Consider the following 19,041-nt stretch of genomic DNA (forward strand, 5'->3'; position numbering starts at 1 on the left):
ATGGCAAAGCAGTCACAGAAAAACCAAAATTGCAAAGATTTTGGTGGACTGAAGGCCAATTGTAAATTTCAAAAAGAAATGGAAATAGCTGTTTCTAACACATGCAAGGAGGAGATACATCTAGGTTACTGAACTGTCCCATTTTTGTAAGACCAGAAACATGACTTTCTTCTCTTTCATGGTTCTGGGATCAACCATGAAGAGAAAGAGAGGCTCAAGCAATCTAACTCTAAGGAAGGATGGTGGAAGTTATCTCATGTGAGGCTCCACCTAGTCGATAATCTAAGCATACAAGGGACAGGGTGGCTTCAGTCAGAGAAACAAGAAGAGGGAATCTGAATATCTCAAAACTTCCTCTCTTGATCTGAATAACAAACTATGAGTATCAATTATGTTTTCAAAAACTATACTACAAATCTAAGAATTGTGAATCAATCACTATTCTACACATCTTTGAAAATATTTACTTGCTTCCAAATAGCACTGTTTGTGTTATGCCTATCTATACCGTTTTGGAGAAAAACCTAATTATAGAGGGGTGGATGAACTGTTCCAAACACACCCATGATCTCAGATCACCACATGAGGAAGAATTCAGATAATGGCTCCACCGGTAAGGTCTATCACTGAAAGTAAAGAACAGAAGTAGACATAGGAATGAACATCCAAAGAGATCCACAACTTGAAGTAACTGAGGTACTGAGATGACAAAGGGTCCTAAGTGCCACATCCAATACCAAAGTGCTGTTGCGCATTGTTTTGTAAAGCAACAGAGTGTAATGAACCTTTAAGTTCTAAGGAAATATGAACAGACCCAAGTGTTTTTAGTGCCAGGAGCCAGTCATTAACAAAGCACCATGTGTTCCTCTAGTAGTTCATCCAGATGTTTCTTGAGAATTCTATGTTTTTACACGTCTCCATTTCTTCACTGAATGTAAATAGGATACAATTTTGAAAAAAGAAGGACAAAGTTTCAGCATTTCTATAGTCATTCTGCTTTCTTGGACTAGTACTTTTGGAGATTAGCTCAGGAGGAGTAGAATACAGACTCCTCACAATTTCAGACTAAGACAAAAATGAGTGTCCCATATAGTAAAGAAATACGGTAACAGTTTCCCCTATTGTGACTATTACTCTAATGGAAATATTCTGCTAAGCACCTTAAAATGCATTGTTTCCTTAACTATTGACAACTCTCTGAACATTTTGAGCCCTTTTAATCAGAAAACTGGGACTTGCAGAGCATAGATGGGTTCACCATATCAGCCTTAAGTCAAAGCAGAATGGACTGTCCATGTCAAATTCTTTATTCTCAGTAATGGGTAATATTGTAAATTTTGTATTGTGGAATTTTTTTAACAGGGATATATCTTTAATTACACTGAAACTGTACATAAGGAGAGAATTAAAAACATACAACAAATTCTTTAGCAACACTTTAATTAAAAAATAAATTTATTTCATATATAAGCTTTAATGTAAAGTAACACATGATAATATATAAAACATTTTAAATCTTGAAAACAATTAAATAAATGTTAATGGAGGGATAGATACATCTGTATGAGAAGAGAGTCTAGAGACTTGAACTCAATTTTGCCATTTGTTCTTAAAACATGGAACAAATTCACTGAAGTCAAGTAAATGATAGCAGAAATGACATCTTTAGAAAACCGCAGATGCTGCTGGTGATGGGCCATTGCTGCCTCCAGATGCGCTCCCTTGGCTTAGTGGGGATGCTTGATTCTCCATTTTCTGAATGTCTTCCTTTCTCCTTCTCTTTTTTTTCATTTAGGGTTTCAGTCTTCCAATTAGAGTGACATTTCCCAAACATTTTCTTTCCACATTGCCTTCTTTCTCCACCTTCCAGATTAGCTCAGACTCTTGTTACTTAGTTGACCTCTGGATTAATTTCTAGGATATACCTCTATAGTGACATATTTGTATATACTACCTATATTGTGGCTTTATACATAAAAATGTAAATGCTGGGTTACAATGACAATAGGTTTAAGCTGAAAGTTTACTTCAAAAGCCACAGACATGTAAGTTTACTTTATGAAGGTTCTTTTCCTGTCTTTTACTAGAATTCAAATATTTAAAAATTGTGACTTTTTATACTTATATTTTGTTTACAGTGACTTTTAGCATAATATGTACTTATTTTTACGACTTTATATACACAATGTAAACAATATAAAATATATAGTATTCAAAATTCTATTAAAATCCATAAATATTTTTAAAATTATGATGGACTATTTTACCATTTAACTGTGCATATTTCCCATCACTGGCTCCAATTCTTCGTATTTAACCTGAGATCAATATTTCTACTCCCAAGGAGATCGAAGATGTACTGAAGTTGCTTTTCCCATTTTTGCACTGAAAAATATCTCTTTTCTTGCCCCTTCAGCATCTTCTGTTATTTGGTATATAAAGGCAAGAGGCCAGGAGTTTGGGACTAGGATTACAAACCTGGTTTCCTCCCAATATTAGAAGGACACAACCTGAATTTTACAACATGGTTTAGGAATCCACATGCTCTTGGCCACTTTTTGGCAATATGTAATTGTGGTTGCACTTTAAGTGTCTCTTCAAACACTCAATGATCCCTCGAATTTTGATAAATAACAATGTCCTCAAGTTTGAGTCATTGGTGGGGAAATTTAAATGCTGTTTCTGGAGCAAGAAAAATGATTTCATTTCTCCTTAAAATGACTTTAGTACTAATAATATAAAAATGAAAAACATTCTCATGAAAACAACGTTCTTTTTCTTTGCATATGAATTAAATTGACTTTTTCCACAGCCTCTCTTTCTTGGAATCATTAGAGAATAAATTCAGGTCACTTTAGTAGGTGTGGAAATGATCTTTGCGGCACACCATTGGCTCCTCAACATTCTACCAAATGATCCACCACACCATATTCTTTCCAAGTGAGAAGAATAGTCTCAGTGCCATAGAAGCACTTGTATGTATAAGGGGAAGATGTCAAGCCAATAGCATTCCGGTCTCCACATATTACTTGAAGGAGAGAACAACCAGCAAGTCAGCTGATGAGGAATCTCTGCATTGAGCACTTCCATCCAGGAATGATGAGTTTGTTCTATTACCTAATTATTGATAGTTTTTTTGGTATTGTTCCTTCTTACTAAGATAATATCACTTTACTGGAAAGATGCCTTCTGTTGAGGAGTCTTGCATAGAAAAAATATATGTGAAATTAGGAAATGGTTGATACCAAACCAGAATTTAAACAAATAAATACAAGTTCTATTTTCCAACACTCTGTATCTAAGAATACAAACATATTCTCTCGTGAACCATTTTAGTAATTTCATAACGCATAATTTACAGCATACTTTAACTAGTGGGTTTTTTCAAATATTTTTCAAGTAGTGAAAATACGTGAGTTGAGATTCTATTTGGGCTTAGGATAAAATGAATTTGCTCCAGAAACGCCCATATAGCTTTGCTCTCTAGCTACTGACTTCTGTGTGAAAATCGCTGATGTGGGAAAGGGACTTTCGCACTTCCTCTCTGACAATCTCCCAAGCACAAGAGCTGTATCGCTCTTTCTTCAGGTAATAAAACCGACTCCTGAAATACTTGAGCAGAGCGAGTCTTGGCTGAGTACAAAACACAGGTTCTTCCCTTGACTTGACCAGTGGTTCCAGACTCTCAGCAAGCCTGGAGAGCAGTTCCTTCAGGACCTGCTTGTCCCAGGCAGCACGGGCTTCCTGAGTCTTGAAGAGGTTGAAGATGTGCTGGAGCATCAGCTGGTTCACACAGGTGGCTTCTGTCTTCTGGATTGTAAACCTGAATTCAGGTCTGTTGTTATCCAGGCATTTGTGAGAGGGGGTCATTTGCAGCTGTACTAGCAGGCGAAGGATTTCCTTGAGTTGGTGGCCAGGGCTCCAGGGGACTGGGCTGCCTGGTGAGCAGGCAGGGCTGGAGCAGAGCATCAGGGCTGTCAGGAGGAGGTGGGGCTGGACCATTGCGGGTGGGGTGGTTCACTATCCGGCCTGTAGGGGGCTCGGGCACAGCGATGTGATGGATGGACACAAGGGGGCGCGCCGGGGCTGTGGGCGTCCGCGGGTCAGCGTGGCGATGGGCGGGTCTGTAGGGCTGGTGCTGAGCTGATCTTTAATAGTGCAGGGAGTGGAATTCTACATCCAGCTGCGCTGGGGCTGCGTGCGCAGAAGGGCGCGCGGGCGCTGGGCCGGCACCGGCAGCTGCCCGGGCTTCCCCGCGGCTGGGGCTTGGGTGTGCCCGGAATGTTAGACTCGGAGTTGCTTGTGTGGGGTTTTGCGGGTGTGTTTGTGGTTGTCGTCTCCGGATCGCGGGTCACCGTGTGGATGGCGGGGTCGCCGCTTGGCTGCGGTCAAGCCCCCGCGCGCCGCGAGCTCGCCGCGGGCGATCGCAGGCCCGGTCCGTGGCGCAGCCTCCGCGGGGCTGAGCGCCGAGCTGACTTGGGCGCGCCCGGGACGGACGTGCGGTGAGTGGCGCTGGGGATCCACCGCACAGGCGGAAGGTACTGGGCTCCCCTTAGTCACACAGTGCTGTGCACAGTTACTGCCTCCGAGTACCGAGTAAGGAGGCTCGGAGCTGACTCCCTGCCGTGGCTTCCACGTGGATTTGCACTCTCTCGCGCGTGGGTTTAGGGTTGTGGCGCAAGTGACAATGCTCATGGCACCAGCAATGTTACTAGGACGGTTCTGTAGGGTTTGGGCCTAGGTCACCGCACCGGAAATGACCTGTGCAGCACTGTGTTATAAAGGGTCTGCTGCAGGTAAACCGTGTGGTAAATAAGGGCCTAAGTAGCTGATGGAAACCATCACCCGAGGAAGCAGCGCAGTACTGATAGTAACGAGGTAGCTGATGAAGCAGCGCATTATTTTCTTCTCCTGGTTATCTTTGATTAGTTCAATTCAGTTCTATCCAAAGTATAGCTAATTCGTTCCTATTCTACCCGAGAAATTAAAAATAACGGGGTGGCTTTCTGAGGTTGAAGATACTGTTTACTGAAGTATGATAAGCTAGTACTATTGGTAATATGTCACATTTAAAGTAAACATACTAAACCTATTCTCATGATCTTGCAATACACCATTTGCATGAAATCTCTCTAATGGGATATTTTAGAAAGGAAAACTAAAGCCAGGCAGCAGTGACTCATGCCTTGAATTCTACTCAGGAGGCTGAGATCTGAGCATCATAGTTCAAAGTGAGCCCATGCAGGAAAGTCAGTGAGATTCTATCCACCAAAAAGCTACAAGTGAACGTGTGTGGGTCAAGCCATAGCAGGCTAGCCCTGAGTCACAAAGCTCAGAGACAGCACCCAGGCCCAGAGCTGAAGCCTCCAAACTGGATTTAAAAAAAGGAAAACTTGTGCACAGAAATAGCTCCTGCACTTTCCCAGCTCATTCCTTCTTTTATCTTTTCCTCCTTTCAGTCACCAACTTCTCCTCCACCAGCACTCCACCTCTCTTCAGCTTCCTTTCATCTCTCAGACAGGAAGTCACACTGTGAGAACCAGAGTATGGTGCTGCAAAACCTTTGCTGCTGTGAAACATTGCTTTCATGGTCTTCCATCTTTTTCCTCTCCTGTCCTTTTCTTAGGCTTGAATTCTAGGCCTGGGTACTCTACTTGAGCTTTGTTTCTTCAAGGCAGCGTTGTACCACTGAAGCCTCAGGACCTCTTGAGGCTTTTCCTGAGTAGCTTATTCGAGATCAGATCCTCATAGTCTCTGCTGCCTGGCTGGATTTGAACTCTGATCCACTGATTTCAGCCTCTTGGGTAGCTAGGATGACAGGTGTGAGCCAAGAGATCCCAGCAGAATCTTCAAATTTTGTGCATTTTTAATCTCCCATTTTTTAGGGAAATAGAAGGATTGTTTTCTCCTTTTCTCCTTCTTCCCTTCCTCTTCGATTTCTTTTCCTCCCTCCTCCCTCCATTCCTTCCTTCCTTCCTTCCTCCCTCCCTCCCTCCCTCCCTCCCTCCCTTCCTTCCTTCCTTCCTTGCTTCTTTCCTTCCTTCCTTCCTTTCTCATTTTCTCATTCCTTCTTTCTTTTTCTTTTTATTTCTGTGTTTTTGTCTGTTTTTCTCTTTTTCTTTCCTCTTTTGTCATTGTTGTTCTGTCTTCCTTTCATACTCCCTCCCTCCCCTTTCCTTCCTTCTTTTCTTTCTGTAGATAGTGGAGATTAGATCTAGGTCCTTGGAAATGTTAAGCAGGGACTTTCCTACCAGAGCTAGATTCCATTAGATTTTTTAAAATTGTTATTCCGGTTTCTTTTGGTGTTTTGTTTTGTTTTGTTTTAGAGACGAGTCTCCTTTCTAGCTGGTATCAAACCCAGAATTCTTTGGCCTCTTCCTTACATTCTTGTGGTTACAACTACTAATTATCCGTTTTTTCATCTTCACATATTTCATAGTCCAAGATTTCTCTGAAGCTCAGCATAACTGAAGGAAAAGAAAGTCTAAGGCAAATGTGTGAACAATAAGTGACAACTGGGAAGTGATATTCTTTGGGTAAAATAGTATTATTTGCGTCTGGGTATACCTTACATCTGTAATCCCAGGTATTTGAGGGCCTGTGATTGAGAGGATCACATTTTAAAGCTAATCTGTGTAAAGAGGTAAGGAAAGTTACATTAGCCAGCATGAAGATATCTACATGAGAGGGTATTGATGGAAGATAGTGGTCTATAGTCAGCCCAAGACAAACTTCAGTGCCAGGAGTCAGAATCTTCAGCACCGTGGTCTATAGCCGGGATCCTGCTCACACTTTGTGTGCCTTCCATGAGTTATGTGACATGGCTTCTTACCGGATGCACAAGGAAATGGAAGAAACTTAAGTAAATTCCACAGAATGAGATTTGATTAGAGTTAAAACTTGCAATATTTAACATATGTTTACATACATCTAAAGATTAAGTTTCCTCTTATTTACTGAAAGATCATCATCATCCTAACTGTGATAACATAATTTCCATACAGACAAGATACATTTGAAGGGATTACAGATGTAGAGATACTATTAAAATCTCCATGATTCCAAAATCTATAGTTGGAAATTTCATGGAATTATTTGTAAAAAGCTTTGGGCAAGGGACTTTGTTTTATTTCTAGTGTCCAGATGTGAAGTTCAGAAAAAAATCTACAAACTATCCTCGCCATACATTTTAGATTCTATGATTCTCTGGGACCTATAGATCTACCTGATCATATTCTCCCTGTTAGACTTGAACTTGAGACCCCTGAACGACTCCCAGAGACCACAAGCAATGCAAACAGCAAAACGGTCATTTATTTGCAAGCTCGAGTCTGGACTTAACAATAGTCACTGATGCAGTGGGTCAGAGTTGTGAGGCCCGACCCCTTGTCCAGCAGGGTTTTTATTGAGTATGTAGCATGGAGAAGGATGTCTCCAGCCTATTGATTAGGGGCATGATCATTTCCAATAAGGGCAGGGACTTTGTAGCTTAGCGGTTAAAGGATAGGTTAAATCAGACATCATTGGTTGGAGAAATGGGGCTAACCACAGGAATGGTGAATTATGTCTTGTCCTAAATATTTTCTTGACAGAGTTGGGGGGAGAGGCTGCCCAAATACCTGGACTGGTCAGGGCAGACTGATCCCTTAATTCTTACTGTTATGTTGCCTTGGTACAGGATCTACCACTTACTTTCCAGTAACAGATGACACATGTTTTAGTTTTGTCTGAAATTACTGCTAAACTTATATTTGGTCTCTTACTCCCCAACCCCATTGTACTTATTCACCATAAATACTTCAAGACCTTCTCTTCATACTCTCAGCATCTACCCTGACATTAAAATGGAAACTTCGTGAAAACCAACAGAATTCTTTTCATAAATATTGTGCTGTAAAATAGTGGATAATTTTTGTCTAAAAATAACATTAAAACAGGAAGTCCATGGGACTCTGAATATCAATTAAACACTAAAAAAGGCAGACGTGGAACTGTGGCTCAATGGGTAGAGCAGTATCATTGAGCAAAAAAGCTGAGTGATAGTGCCCAGTCTCTGATCTCCAGTAGTGGGTACTGCACACACACACACACACACACACACACACACACACACACACACACACAAAAACACACACACAGAGTATTAGAATGAAATGTGAAATTGAATAGTGGTGCATTAAAAGAACTTTCTCCCCTGTCTACAAATCACCCAATTGAAATTCCTTTTCCATATCTTCACATCTTGGTGTCATGTGAGAATCATTCCAGACCAATTAAAATGGATGGAAATACACTTTTCTATCATGTGTGCCCTCATCTAAGTCACCATAATTTTAAACTATGGAATATAAAAGAAAGTGTTCAAAGTCCATAGATATGTTTGGTGATGTCTTAAAGATGACAAAGCTCACAGTAGACAGTGCTAGGGTCCTTTAAATACTGCTGGCTTCCACTGAAGTGTGCCAACCAATGAGTCATCTGATCAGGAAATCCAGCAGTGAACGTTTGTATGAATGAGAGATACATCTGTATGTGATGTCATGACTAGTAGAGGTTTTTTCAAAAAATTGTTACAGTAAGTCTTACCAAGTTCAGTGAAAAAGTTTTGATAAGTAATGTTTTCAAGAATCTTTCTTATAAATGCTAAATTTCACACCTTAGAACCTGAAATCAGCTTACAAGAATTTAAGCACATAAATTCATAAGTTATAGAATTGTATAAGAAAATAGACCTTTCATTCTCTATATATTTTAGTAACTTTACTATAAATAATGTATACCATATTAGAAATATTCTGCATATGGTTTTGGGTCATTTTTCAGATAGTAAAACCTCTGAGTACAAGTTCCCTTTTTGGTTTAGGAAACCATGAACTTTCTTAGAGAGAGCCATACACATAAGCTTCTTCTTTACTTGCTGACTTCTGTTTGCAGGCCATTAATGCTGGAAAGGGATCCTTGGAATTCACTACTGGTAACTCTGCAATACTGGAACTATTTCAACAAGAAAGATAATTTAGTACTGCAATGTTTTCTAATTTTTAATTGTAGTTTTGTACCTTCTAATGTGATGGTGGTTTAATAACCCATATTTGTCCACCTGTCACATCACTGCATTCTGTTTCAGGTTGAAGTCATTTCCATAGAGAAAAACAAAGAGAGATTCTGCGGGAGAATTGGGTTTCTTTTATAAAATTAAAATTTCCATTACACCTGACTTATTATTTCTCTTGTACAGTTTCTTAGAAAGCAATATCCATAGTTCTTGTGGGCTAAAACAAAACATAATTTGAATTGTTATGAAGGTGAAAGAAAGTAAACTCTGAAGCAAAAATGGCAAACCTGAATCAAACAGGGCGGCCTTGACACTCTTCTCAGGTCCAGCATGTGGAGATCTGGAGGATTAGACATCAAACCTGTCCAGGCAGAAAGCTGAAATATTACATCCTAAAATAACTAAAGCAAAAGGAGACGGGGGAGCAGGGCTCAAGCGGGAGAGTGCATGTCTAACAAGTGCAGGTCCTGACAACAAAACCCTGGTATTCAAAACCAATTTGTATGTAAATAATCACAAATGGCAAAGTGTTCATGGAAAATTCAACATAGCAAAGATGTGAAAACAGTGAAGTTCAATGCTGACTATCACAAAGGAATAGATATAGCTCTTTGTAATATATCCAAGGAAGAGCTACTTCAAGGTTAGTGAATTGCCTCAGTTACATACATAAGGTAGTGAGTACATTTCCTGTCAGACTTTTTACCCTCTCCCTCATTTTGCTCCCACTTTCTCCCCAACTTCTCCCTGCCCCTTCCCCAGCCACGTGTACAATTCAGTTCCAACATAGTGTCTGTGAGTATCGCTGTTTCACTGGTTTCCTTTGTCTTTGTCTCACCATTTTGTTGTTCCCCTTCCCTTCCCTAATTCACATAAACCTATATACAATACCCAGGGTACCAAAATCAAATACAGTGACAACAGGGGATAAACCATAGGGGAAAAGTACACAAAAGAAAAAAGAAACCATATAGTGCATTAAAAACAGCATCATCAAAGAAAAACCTCTTGTTTCCATGTCCTGGAGTTCATTTCACATAGCATCATCTTATATGATCATATGTAGATAGTTATTGGCTATTCTGCTCACCTGCTAGGACTATCGTAGACATATACTAACTATTACAAATGAGGGAAACCATGGAATCTGGCAATCAGAGCCCCAGTGGCGCCACTGCCATCCACGTTCCCAGAGCAATGGGTAGGTTCAGTCCACACCTTCCCTGCACCCGCTGGTTCATCTCCCAAGCAAGCTGATTTTCTTAAATTCACTTTCCTTCACTTCTCCTTTGATGTTCTTTTAATGTGAGGCGCTCCCATCTCTGTTTCCCTTGGCTCTATGGCCTCTTGTTTTAACATTTGAAGAATAGTAAATTTATGTTTTGTTTGCTCTCTGCATACAATTTTCATACTCCCCTTGGAATATCTCGGTGTTCCCATGTTAACTTGGACCAGCTCTGATCCTTGTATATTGCAAACTTATATATGAAACTAGATGTGTCCAGATGGGCCACATATCTGTGGAGATTGCACTCAATTCACAAATTTCTGCCTCTCTGAAAGTCCTTCATGCTGCAGGCTGTGACCATTTTCCTGTGGCCATTTCATTAGATTTCCCATCATAGCATGTTAAGAAAGGTTATAGCTTTTAGATTTCCTTAACTGAAAGAAACTAAGATACAAAAGAACATAAGCGTAGCCTAAAGGCAGCATGCAATCTGGTTTAGAGAACATAATTTTCAAATTTATCGTTCTGTGTATTTGATCCCTCCCATGGCATTACACATGCTACGTAAACACTGGTCTTTGAGCACACTCTCTCTGCAGTGTAGGAAGATGCCAACTGACACCAAGATATGGACAAAAATCACAATGGGAAAATAACTTCCATCTTTTTCCTTTTTTGGGGGGGGGTCTGGTCGTGGGCCCTGAACTCTGGGCCTGGGCGCTGTCCCTCGGCTCTTGAGCTCAAGGCTAGCACTCTATCACTTGAGCCATAGCACCACTTCCGGCTTTTTTCTTCTTACTTATGTGGTGCTGGGGAATCGAACCCAGGGCCTCAGCATGCAAGGCAAGCACTCTACCACTGAGCCACCTTCCCAGTCCCCCATCTTTTTCCTTTTATAAGGCTCACAAATACTGCAGGTTTCCAGCTGAAAATTAAACACATAAAATAAGCTTCTTTAGCAAAACTTTAATTTAAAAAGTAAGACGTAAAATATATTATAAAACCACAGTGTAAAGGTATACAAAATAATATATATGAATATAAAATAATTTAAATCTGGCATATTAAATATTAAATAAATATGTAAATAGAGGGATATATATATATATATATATATATGCAAAGGAGGAGAGTCTAGAGAGTTGAACACAAATGAACCAACACTTCTGAAAACATCTAACGAATTCACTGAAGTCATGTCAAATGATAGCAGAAATGACAGCTTCAGAGAATGGCAGAGTCCGCCGAAGGGAGCTACCGTGTTCCATCAGTGAGGGCCATTTCCATGACAAGTAGAGCTCATGCCTCACTCTTTATCCTTTCTAGCAGGTTTGCAGATGAGGAAAAGTATCTCATGATTTCTGCCCTGACAACCTCCCAGGCACAAGGGCTGAACTTCTTCTCTTGCAGGTAGAGAGAGATCCTGCGGAAGTGTTTGCTCACAGCCAGTGTGGAGTCCTCAAGCACCATGGCAGGCTCTTGCTCTCCCACCTCCCGCCTCAGACAGGCTCTCAGCTCCTGCAGCTGCTCATGGAGGCCAGCGCACAGTTTGTCCACAAGGCTCTTCTCCCAAGGGGCAGGCCAGGTCTTTGTGCTGAAGAGGCTGTAGATCTGCCTGGTCATCTCATGGAGGACAGCGATGGCTTGAGCCTTCTGGACCTGCTCTGCATCCAATGCCTCCTGGGGGAATCCAAAGTCCTTTCTGTCCTTCAGGCAGGAGAAAAGGGAGACTCTCCTCATCTGTCCCAGGAGGAGCAAGGCTCTTCTGTTGCCCAGGCTGTGGGTGGGAGGCAGCTCACAGCCCAGAGAGCAGGTTGCCCTGCAGCTGAGCACCACCAGGGTCACCAGGAAGGCCAAGGGCAAGGGCATTGTGGATGGGCGGATGCTGCTGGACTGGCTGAGGTGCTGATGGGGGAGCCTCTGTCTCTGGGGAGTGTGAAGACCTTGCTGTGCTCCCTTGGCTTAAGTAGGGCTGCTCGAGCTTCCATTTTCTGAATGCTTTCCCCCCAGTTTCTACTTCTCTTTTTGTTTTCATTTATGCTTTCATACTTCAGTCTAGAGCGGCATTTCCCAACCATATTCTTTCCTCTCTTGATTTTCCTTTTGGTGCCTGGACAGACTTTTAGTTGTGTATTTTAAGTAAAATCCCTGACTAAAATTCATCCGTCATATGTGTTAAGATATTACTATACAATATACCATTGAATAGTACTTTAAAAACCATGCCATTTTTGTTTCTCATTGAATGCATCTTAGGTTAAATTATAAAATATTGTAAGGTTAAATGTAAAAGGTATATGTGTGCCAGTCACTCATACTTGACTATGAGACTAGAGGGCTAGTAGTTTGAGGCCATCTCAAAGAAATGAGAAAAGCTCATGACACTCCATATCAAATTATGAATCCAGGCATAGTGGCAATCATCTCTTATCCCACCTATAAAAGGAAACCTAAAATAAGTTGACAAACCAGTGCTCAGGCATACAGGTGAAGCAGCCATCATCAGCCTATCTCGAGATGGTGCTGAGGCTAGGAAGTAAAGCAACAGTTACACACACTATAAGACAGACACAGTACGGCCCTTAACCATGAAGTAAAGTACATTGGTATTGCCAGTAAAGTACTTTGGTATGTATGTTAGTGGAATTGAATTTAGCAATTGCGATTTTTCTTGTAAATTACATGTCATGTCTTTATTTTTATTGTAATATGTATACTGCTAGAAGTACTAATGAATCAGGGTATATAATCAATTTATAAATGCATAAAATAAATGATGCCAGAAAAACACCTATAAATTTTCTTTCAAAGAGCTTTGTTTCAAAACTATTAAATATTTATGAAGATACCACATTAATAAATAACTTTGTTATACATGAGGAAATAATTATTCCTTCATCATCTGGTAGATCATCATCTTAGTCAAATTTTTTCCTACCTAGAATGTGATATAATCATGAGTGCGTTGAAAAACCTTAGTAGAATTAAATAGTAAAATACAACAAACCTGTGCTTATGCTTCACTCTCATAGGCCAAATCCAGTCAGAAGCACTCACATTCACATCATAGGATTGCCATTAGAAGTCAATGGAGGACCCATATATAGGGGAACCTTCATCAAGCTGTACTGGAGAAAATGACCTGCAGACACAGCCCTCTATTGCTGGAGGACTGTAGCAGGGATCCTGCACACATTATCTGTGTCCTCCATGAATTCAGTGACATGGCTCATCATTGAGTACACAAGGAAATCCAACAAAGTTAAGTAAACTCTAAGGAATGAGATTTTATAGGAGTTGACTTTGGAAGGCACCACACTTGCAATATTTAAGTTGTGTTCACATACATCTCAAGAATACCTTTCCTCTTATTGGTGGGAATTTGTACTGAAAAGTCCTCATTATCTTAAGAGTAGAAATATAATTCCAAGGCCAACAGATATATTTGAGAAGATTGTATACAATTCTTCATGATTTCAAAATTCACAGTTGAAGATTGTATGCAATATTTTTTAAAGTATAATCATTTGGTTATAAGGATACGGTTTTACATTTATATTTTGAGTTTCCAGTGTGTGAAGCAGAGAAAGAATCCTCAAAATATTCAAAACTCACTGCACATTTTAGTTTTCATGATGCTGCAGCACCTACAGAAAGCTCCCTGATCATATGCTCCACTGTCCATGATAGTAATAGACCTTATGTAGTTCAAGACTTCTCATACTCTTGGCATCTTCCCTGAGAATAAATGGTGGAATCCAGTCAGAATCAATCACAACTATTTTTACATATTTTGTTTTGTAAAATCATTGACTAAATTTTCTTTTAAAATATCTTGAGCAGGTAAGAACCTGAGACTCTTACCTCCAATTAAACACCAAAACAGCCAGCAGTAGAGCAGTGGCTCACGTGCTAGAGCACTAGCCTTGACTGGAAAAACACAGGGATAGTGCCCAGCCTCTTAGTTCAAGCCATGGGGCTTGCTCAGAAACACACACACACACACACACACACACACACACACACACACACACACACACACACACACACGCACACAAATAGCATTAGAACAAAATGTGAAGAGTGATTCCATTGAAAGAACATAATGTTTCCTGTACATTGTGGCCTGTGAATGTATCCTCATCTGAATCGCAGTAATTTTCACTATGCAATATAGAGGTCAGTGCTCAAAGACCACAGACATTTTGGGGTGATGTATTAAAGATGACAAAGCCCAGAGTAGACAGTTTTAGGGTCCTTCAAATAGTGCTGGCCTCCACTGAGGTGAGCGAACCGACAAGTGTCTGCTGAGGAAATTCAGCACTGAACATTTACATGAATGAGGGATACTTAAGCATTATGATGTCATGACTGATTAATTTTTGTTACAGGAAGGCTTACCAATGTAGTGAAACAGTCTTTAATACATAATGTCTTCAAGCACCTTCCCTATAAGAATCACATTTCATACCTTGTAACCTGCAATTAGCTTTCAAGAATTTAGACATAAATGTAATCATAAATGATATCATTATTTAAAAAATATATGCCGGTTCTGGAGTCTTACAATGGTAATCCTATCTACTTAGGAGGCTGAGATCTCAGGATGGAGGTTCAAGGTCAACCTGGTTGGTGAGACTCTTATCTGTAATTAACCACCAGAAAACCAAAAGTAGAGCTGTGGTTTAAAGTGGTAGAGTGATAGCCTTGAGCACAAAAGCTCAAAGACAGCACCAGGCCCAGAATGCAAACCCATGACTGATAAAATAAAGGAAAGAAAAGAAAATAGAGCTTTTATTCTCTAACTATTTTAGTAAATTCACAATGAATAGTGTACACCAGATTAGAGACATTCTGAATTTGACTTCAGGTCATTTTCAGATAGTAAAATTTCTGAGTACAAGCTCCTTTTTTGGCTTCCGGAAAAAAATGAACTGTGAATGTTGACCATGCATGCTGACCATGAATACTGGAAAGGGATCCTTGGACTTTCCTTTTGATAACTCCACAGCACTGGAACTATTTCAACAAGTCATACCCTTCCCTACTGCAGTGCTTTCTAATTTTTAATTTTAGGTTTGTGCCTTCTACTGTGCTGGTGGTTTAATGATCTAAATTTTTCTACCTATTATGTCACTGTGTTCTGTTTCATGGTGAGGTAATTTCCATAGAGAAAAAGAAAGTCACTGCGGTAGCGTTGTTCAGTGTTTAAATTGCCATTTCCTCTGACTTAGTTCTCTTTTACAGTTTCTTAGAAAGCAAAAATGATCGCTGCTTATAGGCTAAAATGAAAATTACAACCCCATTTGTCATGAAAATGCAAGAAAGAAAGTGATCAGTGAAGCAAAACTGACAAAGGACAACCAGGCAGGGCAGCCGTTGACAATCCTCCCAAGTGGAGATCTGCAGCATTGGAGAGCAATCCTGTTCAGGCAGGAAGTTGGAATAATACCCCCTAAACTGGTAAAGCAAGTGGAGATAAGGGAGCATGTCTAGGAATGATAGGTTCTGACAAAAATAAGCCTGGTCTTTAAAAATAACTTTTAAGTCACTATCACAAATGGCAAAGCAGTCATAGCAAACCAACTTTGCAAAGATTCGAGAGGACTGAAGGTCAATGCTGAATTTCAAAAAGAAATGGAAATAGCTGCTTCTAACACATGCAAGGAAGAAATACACCTAGGTTACTGAACTTTCTCATTTTTGCAAGAGCAGATACATGTCTTTCTTTTCTTTCATGGTTTTGGAATCAGCCATGAGGAGAAAGAGAGGCTCAAACAAAGTCTAAGGAAGGATGGTGGAAATTATCTCTTGTGAGGCTCCACGTAGTCAATAATCTAAGCATACAAGGGACAGTGTGGCTTCAGTCAGAGAAACAAGAAGAGGGAATCTGAATATCTCAAAACTTCCTCTCTTAATCTGAATAACACACTATTAGTATGAATTATGTTTTTGAAAACAATACTACAAATCTAAGAACTGTGAATCAATCCCCATTCTATGCATCTTTAAAAATATTTTCTTGCTTCCAAATAGCACTGTTTGTGTTATACCTATCTATACCGTTTTGGAGAAAAACCTAATTATAGAGGGAGGGATGAACTGTTCCAAACACACCCATGATCTCAGATCACCACATGAGGAAGAATTCAGATAATGGCTCCATTGCAGAAATGGACATGGAAATGAACATCTAAGGAGATGCCACACCTTGAAGTCACAAAGTGCTGAGATGACAAAAGGTTGTAGGTGCCACATCCAATACCAAAGTGCTGTTGCGCATTGTTATGTAAAGCAACAGAGGGTAATGAACCTTTAAGTTCTAAGGAAATGTGAACAGACCTAAGTGTTTTTAGTGCCAGGAGCAAGTCATTAACAAAACACCATGGGTTCCTCTGATAGTTCATCCAGTAGTTTCTTGACAATTCTATGCATTTACACAAGTCTGCATTTCTTCACTGAATGTAAATAGGTCACAATTTTGAAGGAAGGAGGACAAAGTCTCAGCATTTCTATAGTCATTCTGCTTCCTTGGACTAGTACTTTTGGAGATTAGCTCAGGAGGAGTAGAATACAGACTCCTCACAATTTCAGACCAAGACAAAAACGAGTGTCCCATATAGTAAAGAGATACGGTAACAGGCTCCCACATTATGACTATTACTCTCATGGAAATATTCTGCTAAGAACCTTAAAATTCATTGTTTCCTTAACTATTGACAACTCTCTGAACATTTTGAACCTATTTAATCAGAAAACTGGGACTTGCAGAGCATGGATAAGTTCACTATATCAGCCTTAAGACAAAGCAGAATGGATTATCAATATCAAATTGTTTATTCTGAGTATGGGTAATATTGTAAGTTTTCTATTGTGGAATTTTTTAACAAAGATATACTTTTTATTTATTTATTTATTTTTATTTTTTTAAATTTTATTTTATTTTATTTGAGAACATACTGTACAGAGGAGTTACAATTACATGGGCAGGATAATCCGTACATTTCTTACCAAGCATTGCAGCCCCCTCTTGTGTTTACCCTTCACATCCCTTCCCAGCCTCCCCCCTGCCCCCCAATCCCAATCTTTTTATTTTTTTAAACAGATATTTCCTTTATTTCACTGAAACTGTACACAAGTAGAGAATTAAAAACATATAACAAATTCTTTAGCAGAACTTTAATTACGAAAACCTAAAATATATTACATATATAAGCTTTAATGTAAAGTAACACAGGATTATATATATAACATTTTATTTTATTTTTAATTTATTTTTATTTATTTATTTTTTATTGTGAAAATACTGTACAGAGGGGTTACAATTACATGGGCAAGACAATGAGTACATTTCTTATCGAGCATTGTAGCCTCCTCCTTTGTTTCCCCTTCCCATCCCTTCCCATCCTCCCCATACCCCCCAGCCAAATCCTCCCCCTCCCATATATAACATTTTAAATCTGGTAAACAGTTAAATAAAAATATGTAAATAGACAGTTAGATATATCTGTATGGATAAAAGAACAGAGAGTCTAGAGACTTGAATACACTATGCCAACTGTTCTGAAAACATGGAACAATTTCACTGATGTCATATCAAACGATTGAATGAATGACATCTTTAGAAAACTGCAGATGCTGCTGGACTGGCTGAGGTGGTGATGCTGATCCTCTGCCTCTGGGGTGTGTGAAGACCTGGATGTGCTCCCTGGGCTTAGTAGAGGACGCTCGAGTCTCCATTTTCTGAATGTCTTCCATTCTCCTTCCCTTTTTTTTTTTTTAAATTTAGGGTTTCCTTCTTCCATTTAGAGGGGCATGTCACAAACAGTTGCTTTCCACATTGCCTTCTTTCTCCACCTTCCAGATTAGCTCAGATTCTTCTTGTCACTTAGTTGAACTCCTGATTAATTTCTGGAATGTATGTATATAGCAATGTAATTGTTTATACTGTCTACATTGCTGCTTTATACTTAAAAAGTGCAAATGCTGGGTTAAAATGACAATAGGTTTAAGCTGAAAGTTTACTGCAAAAGCCACTGGCATGTAAGTTTACTTTATGAAAGTTCTATTCCTGTATTTTAGTACAATTCATGTATTTAAAAATTGTGAGGGCTGGGAAGGTGGCTCAGTGGTAGAGTGCTTTCCTCGCATGCATAATGCTCTGGTTCAATTCCTCAGCATCACATAAGCAGAAAAAGCAAGAAGTGGCTCCATGACTCGAGTGGTGGAATGCTAGTCTTGAGCTGAAGAGCTGAGGGACAGCGCCCAGATCCAGAATTCATGCCCCACGACCAACAATAAAAATAAAAATTGTGACTTTTTATAGTTATATTTTGTTTGCAGTTAATTCTTTTTTTTTTTTTGTCAGTTGTGTGGCTTGAACTCTGGACCTGGGTATTGTCTCAGAGCTCTTCAGCTCAAGGCGAGTGCTCTACCACTTGAGCCACAGTGCCACTGTAGCAGTTACCTTCAGAGTAATATATACTTACTTTGCAAGACTTTATATGTGTAATATAAACAATATAAAATATATAGTATTCAAAATCCTACAAAATCCATAAACTTTTTAAAAATTATGATGGACTGTTTTACCATTTAACTGTGCATACTTTCCTGTCACTGGCTCCAATTCTTCCTATTTAACCTGATATCAATATTTCTACTCCCAAGGAGATTGAAGACATACTGAAGTTTGCATTTCCCAGTGTTGCATTGAAACATGTCTCTTTTCTTACCCCTTCAGCATCTCCTGTTATTT

General features: G+C 39.6%; 2 protein-coding genes across 2 annotated transcripts; both read right to left on the reverse strand.

The window, feature by feature from the left end:
* Positions 1-3,483: 3,483 nt before the first annotated feature.
* LOC138816951 (interferon alpha-2-like) lies at positions 3,484-4,002 on the reverse strand. The gene has a single exon (XM_070007241.1). It carries the CDS (start codon positions 4,000-4,002, stop codon positions 3,484-3,486), a length of 519 nt encoding a protein of 172 aa, XP_069863342.1.
* A 7,580-nt stretch (positions 4,003-11,582) lies between these two features.
* On the reverse strand, positions 11,583-12,194 carry LOC138816956 (interferon alpha-3-like). Its single transcript, XM_070007256.1, has one exon. It carries the CDS (start codon positions 12,150-12,152, stop codon positions 11,583-11,585), a length of 570 nt encoding a protein of 189 aa, XP_069863357.1. The 5' UTR covers positions 12,153-12,194.
* Between the last annotated feature and the right edge of the window lie 6,847 nt (positions 12,195-19,041).

Source organism: Dipodomys merriami, unplaced genomic scaffold (genome assembly GCF_024711535.1).
Source record: "Dipodomys merriami isolate MVZ:Mamm:240054 unplaced genomic scaffold, mDipMer1.0.p SCAF_11, whole genome shotgun sequence".
Lineage (NCBI taxonomy): Eukaryota > Metazoa > Chordata > Mammalia > Rodentia > Heteromyidae > Dipodomys > Dipodomys merriami.